Here is a 14,708-nt window from a genome sequence, read left to right on the forward strand (position 1 = left end):
ATTGTTCAACCTTTTTTTTTCTCACTACTTTAGATGAAAAGTAAATGAATAATTATGTGCAGTCTTTGCCCTTTTTCCATTATTTTTTTGCTCCAAAGTTGAAATGTTTTATGGTCACGATTCATCAGCCTTGTTCTGGGATCAATGATTTTTATAAAAGATTTTCTGAAACTGAAAATGTACACGATTTTTTTTCTTCCTGAACTGCAGCCATTCTACAGGTGAGCAGCCACTGTTACGCAGTTCTACAAATGTCACTGATCAATCATATCATCTCATATAGACTTAAACATGAAAGTTTTAACATTCGTATGAGTCTTTTACTTTTATTTATTTTTAGTGCCATTTTTGATATACAACGTGAACGACTGCAAATTAATTATACTTCGTCTCAAAACAAAGAAGCCACAAAGAAACTTCACATATTGGTCTTATATAGCCAACAGAATAGGAGGCAGGAAGTGTGCTGAGGGGAGTTCTCTTGCTCTGACTCTACACTCTTTGATAAACACCCCAGTCAAACCAGACAGAGAGAGAGAGAGAGAGAGCGAGGTCTGATGCTCAGTAACATCAGGCTCATTTCTCCTCTCATGAGTTGGACATTATGAGTTTTCATTGATGAAAAAGGACAGAAAGGAATATGGGCAAGTTACATTCCAAACTTGGTGAGAATTTACATCAAATCTGACAGTTTTCAAATTAAATACCAACTATCTCACATCACATTCACTTGTCTTTACTTTTCCCAGCTTTGAAACGCAGACAGAGTCCTGAAGGTGAGACTATTATTGCATCACATCCAACTACTGTGCACTGACTTCAACCATGTGACTGTGTTGTTTTTTTATATGTATTTATTTTCCTTATATTTAAATTCTGCAGGTGATAGTCTGGCCCCCAGTGTGCTGACTTGTCAGGGAGAGCTGGAGCACAAACACAGAGGCAAACTGACAGAGGTAGAGATTCTTTTCTTATTGTTGTTATTATTTATGAGTACATTGCTGGTGATGAAATCTGGTCACATGATGATCACAGACGTTTAATATCTGATTAATTTAGATTTTGTAGCTTCTAAAAAAATAATGATCATTATAGATGTATCTGGGGGGTGTTTTTCCTCATGTGAATTTATCCATATGTGCATCTTAGGTAATATTATTTAAATTACTTCACTTGGCCTTAAATGGATTATGAGTAAAACCTCCAGAACAACATTATACATGCATAGGAGCTGCACAAGTAACCCACAGAGCTCAGATCTCATACTGCAGAATTAAAAAACAAGTAAAAACACAAACTTTGGCAGCCTCGTCATGTACTGCTTTAAATAAATGTCACTGCCCGCAGCTTTTGGACGAAACAGTGTCGGCTCACATCTCTTCCAAGAGACATAAAAGGTGTATGGAGGCATAGTCGCCTATATCATCCGCCCCCTCCTCCGTCCTTTCTCTATAAAGAGACTTTCAAGTCTGTGAAGTGCAGCTCAGCCACTACCCTCCTCCAAACAGCCAGCTCTTTATACAGGAGTGCACTGAAAGGGGGAAAAAAGTCTCCACATCTGGAACTGCTTTCCTTCTCCAGACAGAGTGTGGTGGGGGGTGTTTGGATGTGTGGTGGGCGAAGGGTGTGTGTGTGTGGGGGGGGTGTTTGCTTGCGTAAATGGCATTACAAGTAGACTTTAATGAGACCCTCTCATTCTGGGGCTTGGAATCAGAAGTTGTTTTCTAATAATCCTCATTCTTGTCTTTATTCCTCAAAGACTAAAAGCTGGTGACAGTCACACACTCTCAAACACACTGATTTAATCTGTGCAACCAGATTTATTATGGTGGAAATAAATCACAGATGTTTCCATGTGCTTCCAAGGATCACAGGGTTGGGTGAATCGTAAATTCATTTTAGCACTTGTCTAAAATAAATATAACAAAGACATGTTCACTCCTCCTCACTAAATACAGTATAATCTTCTATCACTGTAATCATGGGATCTGTTGTGAGTTATCAGCACTTTTGTTGTTTTAAAGTTCAGAGGATACACGTTTATTTTGTACCATGTTACACAAACGTTCTGGAAAATTGTGTAGTTGTACGGGAAAAGACGTCAACTCCAAGTTGTGTAAAGGTTGGCAGTGGAGTTTCTGTGAGTGTTAATAGCAGAGTGCTTCCTGTGGTTACATTTTCCAGCCTATTATAGTTTGATTCTCCATGACACTGCTGCTGTAACACTGTGAATGGCAAGTCTGTCAGTTTGAGTGCTGTATGAACTCTGTTTTTCCAACATTAGAAATAAGACTTAAAATGTAGGTTTTAGTAAAAATCGTTTTTTTTAAATAAGATGTGATTTATCAGTGATTTACATTTAACAGAACATTGAATCTCAAGTCAGGTCAACGTGTCAACAGCTTAAGTGGACAAACTCAAAAACATTAAAGACATGGATCTTTACTCCTCGTTCTCCTCTGCTGTCCTTAACTTTTATTTTGTAGTCACTGCTTCATCTGGTATCATATCATCAGAACTGATATTAATTATTATAATGATTATTATTATTATTAACAGTTTCCTTGAATTACTACACACCACAAGTTCAAGGATTGTTCAATGGGATGTGAAAAGTCACTGAATCACTTCCTCTTTCTCTCTTTCATGTTTCTCACAGAACTTGTGCAAGTCCGACCATAACTGCAACCTCAAGGGTGAGTACAGAGTAACATGCATTATAATGATATATCGCTCCCTCCTTATTGTGTAGATTCAGAACACTACCAGTTTGGACTTCTTTAAAAACAAAGATTAAATGAATTACAAAGGGACAGCATGTTAACACAATAGTGCTAACAGCTACTGTGTGGCCTTGAACGAGCAATCCAAGGAGGAAATCATACATTGTAACCTGTACATTTACAAATGTCAAATCTCTGCAATAATTAACAATTTTTTTCCTAATAGTAATAACTGTTGTTGTGCCTGGTTATGTGAGTCTGACAAATATTGTTACTCACAATTCATCTCTGTGCGTTTCTTAGTAGTTTTGCCAACAAAGACGACACATGACAAGAACAAGAACATTTCCTTCTGGGTCAATAAAGTGACAAAGAAGAAGAAAAGCAACGCTGGTGTGAGTGTTGATCTTAATGCTTCTGACCAATGGATTGTGGGATTTCTTTTGCAGGATATCAGATGACCGTGATTCACGTGTCTGGATAATTAGCATTTTATCAACCAGTGACCTTTTGTCTCAGGTGAATCTCCACCAATTAAAACTATGCTTTACAAGCTTGTGCAATGGAAGTCCATACAAGCCATGATCTAAACAAGCAAGCAACACATATACAGACACACTTTTATAAACACATGCAATAACACACAAAAGGTAATTGTGCGAGTGTTTGTTTGTTTGTGTGTGTGCCAGAATGACATTGTGAATTAGTGAACTACAAATATCATTACAGCGGCACTGAGCTTGTTATTCTGACACTATGTGCATGTACAGGACACACAGTGCGACACTGTGCTGGAGGACGACTCTCAGCAGACTTGGGTCTTCACACTGTACAATTTTGACAACAGCAGCCACGTCACAAAGGAGGTCACTTACTTTCCCCCGTTTTTTATCCAAATAATTTAAATTTAAGTTTCTCTGTACACATTGTGCGTGTGTGTGTGTGTGTTCTGCAGGGTATGTCCAGTCTCATATACTCCATGTCTGAGGTTCTGGAGGCCTCTGTGAAGCAGCCTTGTTTGGACAACACACCCCTGAAGATCAAGCTCGCAATAACTCCCTCAGCCGACCTAGAAAAGGTTTCACAAACAGGTAGAATTAAAACATTTTGCCATGGCTCTCCAAACCAACAGTGTAACATGTATAGAGGAAATAATGAGGATCGAAAGAGACACTTTGCCAAAACTGTTGCCTGGCTCAGAACTGTAGATCATGCAGATTATGATTTGATGATTTGATGGTTTTGTCTCTCTCTTACTGAAAACAGCCACAGAAAAGGAGCAGCGAGCGTCTCAGGAGGCTGGAAGCCCGGCGAGGAAACTTTACTGTGTGGATGAAAACATCGAGCGCAGAAACCACTACCTGGATCTAGCTGGCATTGAGAACTACACCTCTAAATTCGACAATACAGGCACAGAAACGACTATTTTGTTATGATGTTTGCAGACATCAGTATGTTAACAGCTCACATCATTAAAAAATTGTAATTAGATTTAACTGAAGTGAGTTTTCCTCTTTTTTTCCAGAGTCTCCCTGTCTGGACCCAGGCCAGCAAACTCAATCTGCTTCTCAGCACCACCCAGTGGCAGGAAGGGCGCACTGCATCTCCTCAGAGGCCCCTGGAAGCCCCTCAATCCTCCATTCTCTCAGAAATAAGCCAGTGTCAGTGGGTAAAGACAGGAGCAGAGGAGAGGGAAAGTTCTGCAGGCTGCATGGCCAACATCCAGCCTCGTGGTGCCATCCTACCCAGTCTCACCCCCCAGTAAATAGTCCCCCCCATCTTACCCACAGCAAGAGGCTTCGTTCCAGGGTGCAAGATGCTCCTCCGCCCCTGAGACATCCTGGTTCCCAGCTCCAACCAGGGGAGGAGAGGGAGAGGCCAAGTAAACTTCATCTCTCCAGTGGGGCCCAGAGACATGAGCATCATCACCACCACGAGCACCATCATCATCATCATCACCACCACTACCACCCTTCATAAACGGATTCCAAACACATGAAACTGATTCGGGGGAGAAGAGTTCCACACACTAGGTCCGGGAAGGTCAAGTCATTGTTGACTGAATGACATGTTTAACGCACTTTAAATTAACAGTTTCCTCTCAGGTAGAACATGAAATGTAAAGGTGCACTGCATAGGGTTGTATAATGCTTTTATTTTGAAATCCTCCCACTTGTATTAGTCTTTACAGTACAAGTCACATTTGCCCATTCACACAGACATGCATATAGCACTAATATACGTGCTAATATGTATGCTGCACTACTATTGTTTTACATGTAGACTGAAGGGGCCAGTGGATAACCTGCTCTATCTCCTGGGCCACAACACCTGTGTCTTCTCTGCTTGATGGTACTAGTATAATGCTAAAATTAAAACACATTATGTCTGTCATGTAAATGTTTTAGATCTGTTAATTTATTCTGACATGATGATATATTTATTTTCTAGAATATTAATTCAACCATAATTTGAACAATTCAACTTTTTAAAGTTCACACTTCATATAACAATCTGAAAAAATCAAATGTATTTTTCTCTTTTTGTTGATGGCTGTATTTACTCAATGTGAGCAAAAGATTCAGAGGAAATAAATCTCCTCAAAGAGAAAAAAACTGATGTTTGAGTATTTCCTCATTTCTGGGAACAATATGTTGTTTGTAAAAGTAATAGAAACTCTGTTGTAACAATAGGATACATTTCAGATGTCAAAAACAATGTCAAACATCCGTTTTTTTTCATGCCAGGGACAGCCAGTGACTGGAGACATTATGTTTTCAGGTTGTCTGTCCATCCCATTCTTGTGAACACGATATCTCAATAATGCCTTGAGGGAATTTCTTAAAATTTAGTACAAAGTTCAGTTGGATTAAAAAATAAACTGATTAGAACTTAGAGGTCAAAGGTCAAGATCACTGGGACAACACAAACCCTTTTTGCCTTATGAACTTATCTGAAGAACACCTTGAGAAAAATGTATTGAGGACTGAAACTGCACTGGTTGGCAGAGGCATAAAGAGTAGAGCAGGATTTTGTTTTTTTGATTGTCTCATGTCTCCACTGACACAAGCCTCAGTAGAACATGATGTACACTTTTAGAGGTAAAATATTTTTTTCTGAAGTAATTTTCAGAAGAAAACAAGTTTAGTCTTTTATTTAATTTTGTTTGTTTCACTATATTTGGATTGATCCTGTGTTGCATTTCTATTTCTGCTCTCACATTGTTTTCTATGGTCATTACAGCTTGTGTGTGTGTGTGTGTGTGTGTGTGTGTGTGTGTGTGTGTGTGTGTGTGTGAGACAGCTTTCCCAGCCACATTCAAACGCTCTTCCCATTTATCTCTCTGGTAAAAGTTGCAAGTAGACACCGTGTCCCAGCAAAAGGACGTGAGACAGCTGTTCCTAAAAATAACCCTCAGCCCGTTCACCTACCACGAGACCCCCGCGCCTTTTTCTTGCCTCACCACAGCGAGCCCTGTCCCAGCCAAACGCACGACACCCAGATAGACAACAGCAAGGGACACCAACAAAGCACAAAGCTGCGGAGGGAAGACACTTGCAGGCGGAGCTGTTTGACAGCAGCTCCCACTGAGAAACTTTCATTTGTGCAACAAGTGGGGAAAACAGCCTGGAAACATGAAGTCCCTGCGATTCCTGGCTGCCGAGTGTTTCGCTCAGACTGGTCCAACGGCTCTGGAGAACCTCAACTGTTTGTCTTTTAATCTCTACCCACTTCTCTTCAAGGCCTGCTACCTTCATGAGCAGGCCAACTTGCTGCACGCTCTGGTTCAAACTTGGCCTCTTCCTGAGCTCAACTTGCAAAGGCTCCTAGGAAAAACAGTCGACTGTCAGACGGACCTTACCTCACGCACCTGTCGGCTTTGTCTTGAGGCGTTTCTGACCGGCTTAAAGGTACATCACTGTTCGCAACTGCATCTGATCCTAATCTTGTCACATCCTTGCATTATCCAGGTTTTCAGTCAGTTGGTCCGAACAAACTTATATGAATTTTCTTTTATTTTCTTCAGGATTACGTGCTGTCTCCTCCAGCAACTTATGCCAAGTGCCTCCATGTGGTGGACCTCACTGCCCTGAAAGACATCGAGCATCAGGACTGTCCATGCCGCTCTACCCTGGGCCGATGGGCAAGAACCCAACTCCTGACCCAAATATGCTATGAGACCATTGTCGCCATGCAAGCCAATGATGTGTCCCGATCTGCCTTTGAAGTGTCCATTGACGTCCGTCTGAATGGCTTTGTTACAGGCCGCAACTATGAGCTTGTGGCTCAGGCCTTCCTCCTCCTCCGAGTCTGTCCGCTGAAGCTTCGTTTCATTAGTTTTAGGGCCGATTCCCTCGCTCTCAAGCAGCTCTTCTATGTTCTCCGGCTCGCAGAGCCCGAGTCCATCACAAAGCTTGAGGTGGTCCACAATGTTCCACTGGAGGCCCCACATCTGGAGGTGCTGCTGTCCAGGGTGGATTTCCCCAAACTCCAGTCTCTGACCCTTCCAGCTGGGGCGCTGGATGTTCGGAGGTTGGTCTCTGATGATCTGATGGTCACCATCGGCAACCTGCTGGCACAACTGAGCCTGACTGAGCTCTACATGGGATTCTCCACTCTAACTGGACAACTACGCAGGCTGCTGAGGTGAGTGAATAGACAGAGAACAAGAAGTCCTTTGCTTGGATGAGAAATGGATACTGATGATAGATGTCTCTGGTGTCCATCTTACCTGCACATTGCACCTTCATGAGCTCTAATGCAGCCCAAAATAAAAACCTCTCGCAGCATCACAGCACAAAGAATGGGAGGTATTTTGCTGTTAATATAGTTGAAATATGCCCGTGTGAGGACAGACAGCTGCTGGTGAGATAAACTTCACAGTTCAATTTGAAATAGAGCAGGAGGATGAAACTATGGTGGCCCTGAAGTGAAATTCACAACTGCAAATAATAAACCACAATAACAAAACACAAAACACATGGACAGTGCATCCATCCAATCAGCAACAAGTCTTTTCCGTTTGAAGTTCACGCCGTTGTGCTTTTTGATTTGTTGTTTTGGTTTGCATTTCAGAGCCACCAAATAAAAGAACATAAAATAGAGCTGTCAATAAAAGTCTGGCGTGTAATTTTTTCATTTATAATTTTAAACAAATTGCAAAATATGACAAAAAACAGACATACAGAAATAAATTCAATATTTGTTGCAAAGAGCAAATGACAAATCCTTCCTAACACAAACCACTTTAGTGTGTCTGCCTGTTACTCACTAAATAAAATATGTACAATTGTGTTGCAATATGCTTTCATTCAACACCATTACATTTCTCTATCCAGTCCTCTCAACACTCCTCTGCAGTGCTTGGAGTTGGCCAACTGCTGTCTGACCAGGGTGGACATGACGTACCTGGCCAACAGCCTCCACAGTGAGTTCCTGGTCCGCCTGGACATCAGTGGACACGACATCTTCGTCTCTTTCTCCACTGGCTTCCACAAACTGCTTGGCCGCTGCTCAGCCACACTGGCCAGCCTGGCCCTCGAGGAGTGCAACATCGAGGACGAGCACATGGACGCCTTCGCTCTCGCCCTCGCTCCCTGTCAGGTGCTGGAGGAGCTCAAACTGCTGGGAAACCCCCTGACCTCTGCAGGCCTGCGGAGCCTATTCTCCATGCTGTCTCGAGGTTTTCCAAAGTTAAGGTACATAGAGGTACCGGTTCCCCGTGAGTGCTACCCAGAGGATGTTACTTACCCTCTTGATGATTCAGTCCTACTGAGTTACAACAGGGAGTTGTTTCAGGAAGTCAGGGCTCAGCTGATGGGCATCCTGGAGGGAGGCGGTAAGGCGAATGTGAAGGTGTGCACACCAGTCATGGGGGCCTATGATCCAGACATTAATGAAACCAACAACGAGCTGGGAGTGTCTATGCTAAAATCTTTCAACAGTGTCATTGGGAACTTTATAGGAACCATAGCTGATGTGGACAACAGGAGATCACAGGCTCAGAAGGATGATTAGATATGAAATGAATGGCCTGGTAGAATGGGCTATATTTTATTTATAGTGCCAATGCAGTGTGTTATCAAACTGTCATCACTGTGATGGTAATCTAGATATGTTTGACTATATCATCAAACACGTATTCAATTGCTGTTTATTTATTGCCTCCTATAGTCTGTTACTCAAAGTGCAGACACAGATGAAGCTACTGTAGTGGTTATGTATAGATACAAGATATTTTGTTACCTGTATCTAATGTATATGTTATTATGTCTATATTCTGGTTTAAATGATGTATATAACTGGATTTGTAAAGTTAAATATCAAATATGCAACATAGGGGAAGATCCCATTTTACCAGGTGTACACATGCAATTGTTTCATTGTCATTTTATAAAAAGTGACACTTACAAATCTTTGAAAATGTATATTTCTTTAATGGGCACTGCCTTATATAGGTCGCATTTCATTTTAAATATTACACCAGGGGACAAACATGCATGGATTCAAGATGAGGATTAATAATTTGATCAGGAACCATCTACTTCTTCATCCACTCTTCTCTTTCTTTACGCTCACGGATCACCTCATTCAGATATGGTGACAGGTAGCTGATATCCTACAGGAAAAAATATAATTTGTTAGTTAAACCTCACTGAATCACTTTACACTGAGAATTCACTTTTTTCAGTCTGGTAGGATCTGGTTATTGGCAAAGTCACTCAGTTTAATATAGCTCACAATGTGAAACTAATAAAAATGCTGCAGTCTTATGTACCTTTTATTCATTCACCCTCAACAAAAAAATACCAAATAATAATGTGTTCAGTCTACCTCCTCATATTTCATCCACTGATCTTTAGGGAGGATCTGCTGCTTCATGTTAAGATCCAGGGCTCTCTTGATCCTGAACATCCTTTCGTTGAGCATTTTCTCTGGAAGCCTGTTCAGGGCCTCTTTCACATCTGAATCCTCAGTGATTGTATCATCACGCATTAAACCTGACACAGAAAACAAGAAAATGTGCAATGCTGAAGATGCTGGAGAGAAAATCAATAATACAAAGACACATGTTCATTCATTATTTTCTGACAAGCATGTTGTCGGTTGCTCTTTGCCCTTACCAAGCTTGCTGAAGCCACACATGCCATAATACCATTTGCGGACTCCAAGCATTAGCCTGCCTGTCGCTGCTGTGGGCAAGAAGAAAGACAGTATCAGTCACATAATCTGATTTTAGTGACAAGAAAATGTTTAAAATTGTGGAGAATGTGGGAAGGAAGGGTTCTGGTTCAAGCAGTGATAGAGTATTACTACTACCTGAGTACAGCAGTATTTTTCTGCCCTTTCAGGTAACTCACGTTTTTTTCAGAGGTGGAAAGCAACTAAACTCCTGTGCTCCACAGAATTTGATGGTTTGAGGCATAAATTGGTTCATTAAAATTTCTGTTAATTAAAACTTAAGGTTATAAAAAGTTCCCCAAAGATTATAGCACCTTTATTAAACAGTTCTTTTTTCTTTCTATATTAATCTTGTGGAGGGGTTATGACCTCGGAGTTGAGAGGGTCTGGGACTAAGTAGATAAATGTATATAAAAGAAGTCAATAAACGCAGCTACAGACACTGCAGTTGTATTCTGCTTGCACACTGATACAGCAGTTCTCAACCTGTACGCTGGTCAAGGACCATTTTCCTCAGAGGCAGCGCTTTTATTAATGATACTGGCATCACTGCATTATGATGATGATACTTTTAATTAAGTAGCATTTTGATTTGAATACTTCTTCCTCCACTAACACACACCAGCAAAGATCTGTTATGTGCTGCTGACTCTATGACTGAAACTGTCCAAGTCAACATTGTGAGACACACCGAGGACTTTCAGGTCACGCTGATTAAAAAGTTTTCACACGATAATAAGACATTGCAAACTGAATGACAAACAGTTGATAGCATGTCGATCCGACATTATACTATTTTCAACGCATTAGAATGACAGCAGAAACAACACAACACCGCCTCTTATGCTAACAGTAGAAGACATTAGATTAGCTATACATACATGAGCATAATGCTAAATAAGAGCTATACGCGACAGCAGCCGTCGGGTTAACATTTCGAGGAAGTGAGCGGGTAGATATAAAATAAATAAATCGCGTTTATTTCACTGTGATGATGAGCACCAGCAGCTAATGCTAAGCTAACGTTAGCTGCTCATCACCCTTAGCACAGCAGCTAGCTCGGGGACACAGAAGGACACACGCAAGTCAAACGCGCAGGGAGACAAATTCACACGGACTAAATGAACACGACGCGACGTTATCAGAAAAGAAACAGTCCGTTTAACACCACACACGTTCAACTGTCATTGGAAGAGTGGGTTTAAAACTGGAAATATCAAGAAGGGACGACATGGACATACCTGGTGCCCTCGACGCCATCTTTAACACTAAGGACGAGCGCAATGCATGATGGGTAAGAAAATGAAGTCACTGGTCGTTGCGCAACTTTCCATCGATGGTTGATTATTTAGTTTGATCACAAAACCCCACTGAATGTATGTTATCGACAGGTGACTATGTCATTCATCACTGGGAACTAAAAGAAATTCATGATGAAAAAAAAAAAGATCTCTGAGCTCAGGACTGATTTCATTTGATGATACATCAATCAGCAGAATAACACTGACGCCAGTTTCTGATTCTGCAGTTTAGGGAAAGTTAATTTTTAAATCACAAATTCTAAATGATGACAAGTCTTATTGTAGTGGGTGTTGAACAGGACCTGGTGTCACATGGTTGAGATTTGAGAAAAAGCAGTGAAATATACTTATTTTCTGTTTTTTGACCATTGATGCTTTAAATTTAAGATCAAACACATAGATTATATTTTTTCCCATCTTCGGAAAAGTTCCTAACAAAAATTGAATGTGTAAAAATTACAATATTAGTAGAACAAAAGTATTATGTAGCACAAGAAAGGGAAATGTTCATGTAAATTGAAAATACTTTGTGTTTGTACTTACTGCTGTTTAATCCCACCAAGTGAGGCCTGAGCTTTTTCCACATTGAAAATCTTTATCTTTTCTGATTACAAATGATTTTACAGATGATCATTTCACACAGTCCCTCATCTGAAGCAAATCCACAAGCATTCAAAACCTTTATCATGTTCATGGTCTTATTAGATGCAGTTGTTTTAGATAGAGGAGCTTATATACACAGTGTGCATTTATTAAACATCACATTTACAAAGCAAAGGTTTAATTCCAAACTCCATTTATGCACTACATTTCTTGTTTAAAGACATCCATGTATACGTGGTTTTGACTTTATGGTATTCATTTTACGTCCACTTTTATGCATCTTCATAAAGAATCAAAGTGTCTTTTGGAACATATAGAAATCTTCCAACGTGGCCGAAGCCAGTTCAGTGCAAAAAGCCTCATCTGGTAAAGACACCAGGCGGTCCAGGGAGATGTAGTTGGGCAGCGTTGTGTCATACTGAGCTTTTCCCAGGTACTCGAGGAACAGGTGGCGTTCTCTGATGCGCAAGTATTTGGTGTTCAGGACCTATGTGAGGAAAGATACTTGAATTTTAATTCTGAATATGGATAAATGAAACACAGATAAAATGAATCCCCTTATAGCAAACAAGCAGCCATGTAAAGTACCTGTGGGAACTTGGTGATCAGGTGGTGGGGCACCTTCATGGTGTTGTGGAGGAGGTCAAATATTTGAGTGAGCTTTCTTTTATTGGCGGTCAGCACTTTGGGGACGGCAATAACAATGTGTTGGATTTCATTCTCCTTAAAGCCAAGCTCGATTTTACAAACCTAAGTGGATCAAATTTAAACACAGACACAAACATTTATCAAAATATTTAAACACTGTATCTCAGGAGAGGTCACTTAAACCATGGATGGTCATTTCAGTACCTTCAGATTTTCTTTAACAGGCTCCAAACTGCCACACAGTAACCTGGGTAGACGAGCGACAATGTTTCGGGCCTGGAAAGAGAAACAAACACAGTTATAATTTGCTTCTTTCCATCAACAAATTCACTCTTGCAACAAACTGTGATGATACTTGGAAACAGACGCTTACATTAGAAGCACTGAGCTGAAGTTGCTGCTGATAAAAACCCAGTCTGTTGTCCATTCTCTTCACACTGAAGTTTAGCAGATGCGGAGCTCTGGATACCATGGATGCAAGAGTCTCAGAGCTGAACTTCTTTGACTTGAGATAGTTCACCCTTCACAAATGACCAAAAAACTAAATGTTATTAACAGAGACCTGACTTTTCAGCACTACAATATACAGCGTATGTGTTACATCGTTTTGTGGTGAAAATAGATGTTTCTTCGTATCACCTGGTCTGCAGGTTTTCCAAACTCTCTGTGAGAATGAAGGGGTTGTGTGTGATGATATAGCCAAAGCGAGATTCCTCCACCCCGATCCCTTTGAGAAACAGCAGCCTTGGGGCCACGTCTGTGTTGAAGTCCAGCCTCAGCAGCATGGAACCCACATTGGGCCTTTTTTCAAGCTTCCACAGACTCACACCTGAAATGAAAGGAATAATAGAAATGGGCGAACAGACAATTGCCTTTACAGTTCTATATGTGCTTCCAAACAGCTTTGATTTTATTACCTAGTTGTACCAGCTTGCTGAGTGTCTCCGACTTGTCAACATAGTCTCTAAGTGAGGTGGAGGCTGGAGGCATGGCTGCAGGAATAGATATACTGATGGCCTCTTCATCATTGATCTCCTCTAATGCAGAAAATTCAGCAACAGCATCCAGATCTGATAAATGAAGAACATTCAAAAGGAACAGATTCAACACCCATCAGTAAAACAATAGAGCTGAAATCAAATTATCTAAAAGATGGTACCAGTGACAACGAACATTAACTCAGAAATTCATCCATTTATAAATGTAGATTATTTGTGAATAACAGCAAATCAATATGCACCTAATGGCATCTGGTTTTCATTCACTGGCACCGCATCTCTGATTGGCGACAGGGGACTCTTGTATGCCACAACATCCGTTCTTGACAACTCTTCTGTGAACTTGTCTTCTTTAGCCTCAGTTGCCAGATGTTTGTCTGATAAGTCACTGTAATATAACATCTGTTGTTTCCACCTCTGTCTTGCCTGAGTTGTTCGGTGATTCCCTGTGAAAATTGAGGTCCCTTTGAGGATTCTGGAGGCTGCGCTTGAGGCCATTGTGCATTGTCGAACTAGAGTGTTTGAGGCCGGTGGAACGCTGCAAAGAAGACTTCTGCATCTTAGACACAGCTGTGCAGAGGACGACCCCATGATGACTCTGCAGAGAACAAATGAACATGGCACATTAAATCTGGTTTGGTTTTATATTGTCATAATACAAACCACATTTTACACACGTGTCCAGCCAGTTTATAAAAAATATTAATTACTATTATTACTATTATTTAAACTGCAATGAACATAAAAAAAAACAGTGTAGAGCTTAGCATTTATCTACCACCACTTGTATATATAGCCATGTGGTTATTGTATACTTTACTTGTGAGGCCAGTCAAATGCGATGGACAACAAAGATGAACTATTTCTAATCATACACATGCTTTTGCTCATGTGTATTTACAATAAACCATATACTATTGCAAACTGATGCAGTGTAGGATTTGTGGAATCATTAGTCCTCCCATTAGGACTTCTTGCTTTCCCGATGCAGATTCAAGTCAAACACGTTGTCTCAAGTTATTTTTTAACTTCATATTTTACTCACAGTTCGTGAATCCAAATGTTTTCATCCTCAGATCAGCCTCGGTCCTGACCGCGCAATGTCAACTGTTCTCACGTGTTCGATACCGGAACAGCTCAACGGAAACAACCAGGGATGTACCACTACGGGGCAAGTGCGGGGAAGAACTAGTGCATTTAACATACTTAAAACAGTGATTTGTTTTACGCAGGAACTATTTTAATGATACATT

General features: G+C 40.7%; 4 protein-coding genes across 7 annotated transcripts; 2 read left to right on the forward strand and 2 right to left on the reverse strand.

Moving 5' to 3' along the window:
• Positions 1-134: 134 nt before the first annotated feature.
• On the forward strand, positions 135-5,434 carry LOC109631556 (protein naked cuticle homolog 2). Of its 4 annotated transcripts, none has more exons than XM_069516656.1 (9): positions 135-665; positions 750-776; positions 883-956; positions 2,660-2,696; positions 3,030-3,118; positions 3,494-3,589; positions 3,679-3,814; positions 3,990-4,133; positions 4,249-5,434. In XM_069516656.1, exons 1-9 carry the CDS (start codon positions 641-643, stop codon positions 4,701-4,703), a joined length of 1,083 nt encoding a protein of 360 aa, XP_069372757.1. In that variant the 5' UTR covers positions 135-640; the 3' UTR covers positions 4,704-5,434. The 4 variants fall into 4 exon arrangements, with proteins under 4 accessions (XP_069372757.1, XP_069372756.1, XP_069372759.1 ...); XM_069516655.1 differs by having other exon boundaries at positions 3,027-3,118; positions 4,249-5,433; XM_069516658.1 differs by lacking the exon at positions 3,494-3,589.
• Positions 5,435-6,153: 719 nt separating this feature from the next.
• Positions 6,154-9,001, forward strand: lrrc14b (leucine rich repeat containing 14B). Its single transcript, XM_020090547.2, has 3 exons — positions 6,154-6,634; positions 6,751-7,370; positions 8,063-9,001. Exons 1-3 carry the CDS (start codon positions 6,359-6,361, stop codon positions 8,739-8,741), a joined length of 1,575 nt encoding a protein of 524 aa, XP_019946106.2. The 5' UTR covers positions 6,154-6,358; the 3' UTR covers positions 8,742-9,001.
• Positions 9,002-9,139: 138 nt separating this feature from the next.
• Positions 9,140-11,234, reverse strand: uqcrb (ubiquinol-cytochrome c reductase binding protein). The gene is made up of 4 exons (XM_020090521.2): positions 11,147-11,234; positions 9,848-9,916; positions 9,558-9,724; positions 9,140-9,342 (listed from the first exon to the last, which is right to left on the reverse strand). The coding sequence occupies exons 1-4, from the start codon at positions 11,163-11,165 to the stop codon at positions 9,265-9,267; spliced, it is 333 nt and encodes a 110-aa protein (XP_019946080.1). The 5' UTR covers positions 11,166-11,234; the 3' UTR covers positions 9,140-9,264.
• A 707-nt stretch (positions 11,235-11,941) lies between these two features.
• Positions 11,942-14,637, reverse strand: mterf3 (mitochondrial transcription termination factor 3). The gene is made up of 8 exons (XM_020090858.2): positions 14,501-14,637; positions 13,698-14,053; positions 13,375-13,527; positions 13,097-13,286; positions 12,831-12,978; positions 12,662-12,733; positions 12,398-12,559; positions 11,942-12,296 (listed from the first exon to the last, which is right to left on the reverse strand). The coding sequence occupies exons 2-8, from the start codon at positions 14,044-14,046 to the stop codon at positions 12,102-12,104; spliced, it is 1,269 nt and encodes a 422-aa protein (XP_019946417.2). The 5' UTR covers positions 14,047-14,053; positions 14,501-14,637; the 3' UTR covers positions 11,942-12,101.
• Positions 14,638-14,708: the final 71 nt, after the last annotated feature.

Source organism: Paralichthys olivaceus, chromosome 20, assembly GCF_024713975.1.
Source record: "Paralichthys olivaceus isolate ysfri-2021 chromosome 20, ASM2471397v2, whole genome shotgun sequence".
Taxonomy (NCBI): Eukaryota; Metazoa; Chordata; class Actinopteri; order Pleuronectiformes; family Paralichthyidae; genus Paralichthys; species Paralichthys olivaceus.

Excerpts from the sequence above, each read along its gene's own strand:
- LOC109631556 (XM_069516655.1), top strand. The coding sequence starts at position 641 with ATGGGCAAGTTACATTCCAAACTTG. Across the intron at positions 666-749 it reads CAAGTTACATTCCAAACTTG|CTTTGAAACGCAGACAGAGT; the intron begins GTGAGAATTTAC and ends TACTTTTCCCAG. Across the intron at positions 777-882 it reads ACGCAGACAGAGTCCTGAAG|GTGATAGTCTGGCCCCCAGT; the intron begins GTGAGACTATTA and ends TAAATTCTGCAG.
- lrrc14b (XM_020090547.2), top strand. The coding sequence starts at position 6,359 with ATGAAGTCCCTGCGATTCCTGGCTGCCGAGTGTTTCGCTCAGACTGGT. Across the intron at positions 6,635-6,750 it reads CGTTTCTGACCGGCTTAAAG|GATTACGTGCTGTCTCCTCC; the intron begins GTACATCACTGT and ends TATTTTCTTCAG. Across the intron at positions 7,371-8,062 it reads CAACTACGCAGGCTGCTGAG|TCCTCTCAACACTCCTCTGC; the intron begins GTGAGTGAATAG and ends TTCTCTATCCAG.
- uqcrb (XM_020090521.2), bottom strand. Across the intron at positions 9,725-9,847 it reads GTGTGGCTTCAGCAAGCTTG|GTTTAATGCGTGATGATACA; the intron begins GTAAGGGCAAAG and ends TTTCTGTGTCAG. Across the intron at positions 9,343-9,557 it reads AGTGGATGAAATATGAGGAG|GATATCAGCTACCTGTCACC; the intron begins GTAGACTGAACA and ends TTTTTCCTGTAG.
- mterf3 (XM_020090858.2), bottom strand. The coding sequence starts at position 14,046 with ATGGGGTCGTCCTCTGCACAGCTGTGTCTAAGATGCAGAAGTCTTCTT. Across the intron at positions 12,979-13,096 it reads TTGGAAAACCTGCAGACCAG|GGTGAACTATCTCAAGTCAA; the intron begins GTGATACGAAGA and ends TCATTTGTGAAG. Across the intron at positions 12,734-12,830 it reads TTCAGCTCAGTGCTTCTAAT|GCCCGAAACATTGTCGCTCG; the intron begins GTAAGCGTCTGT and ends TTCTCTTTCCAG.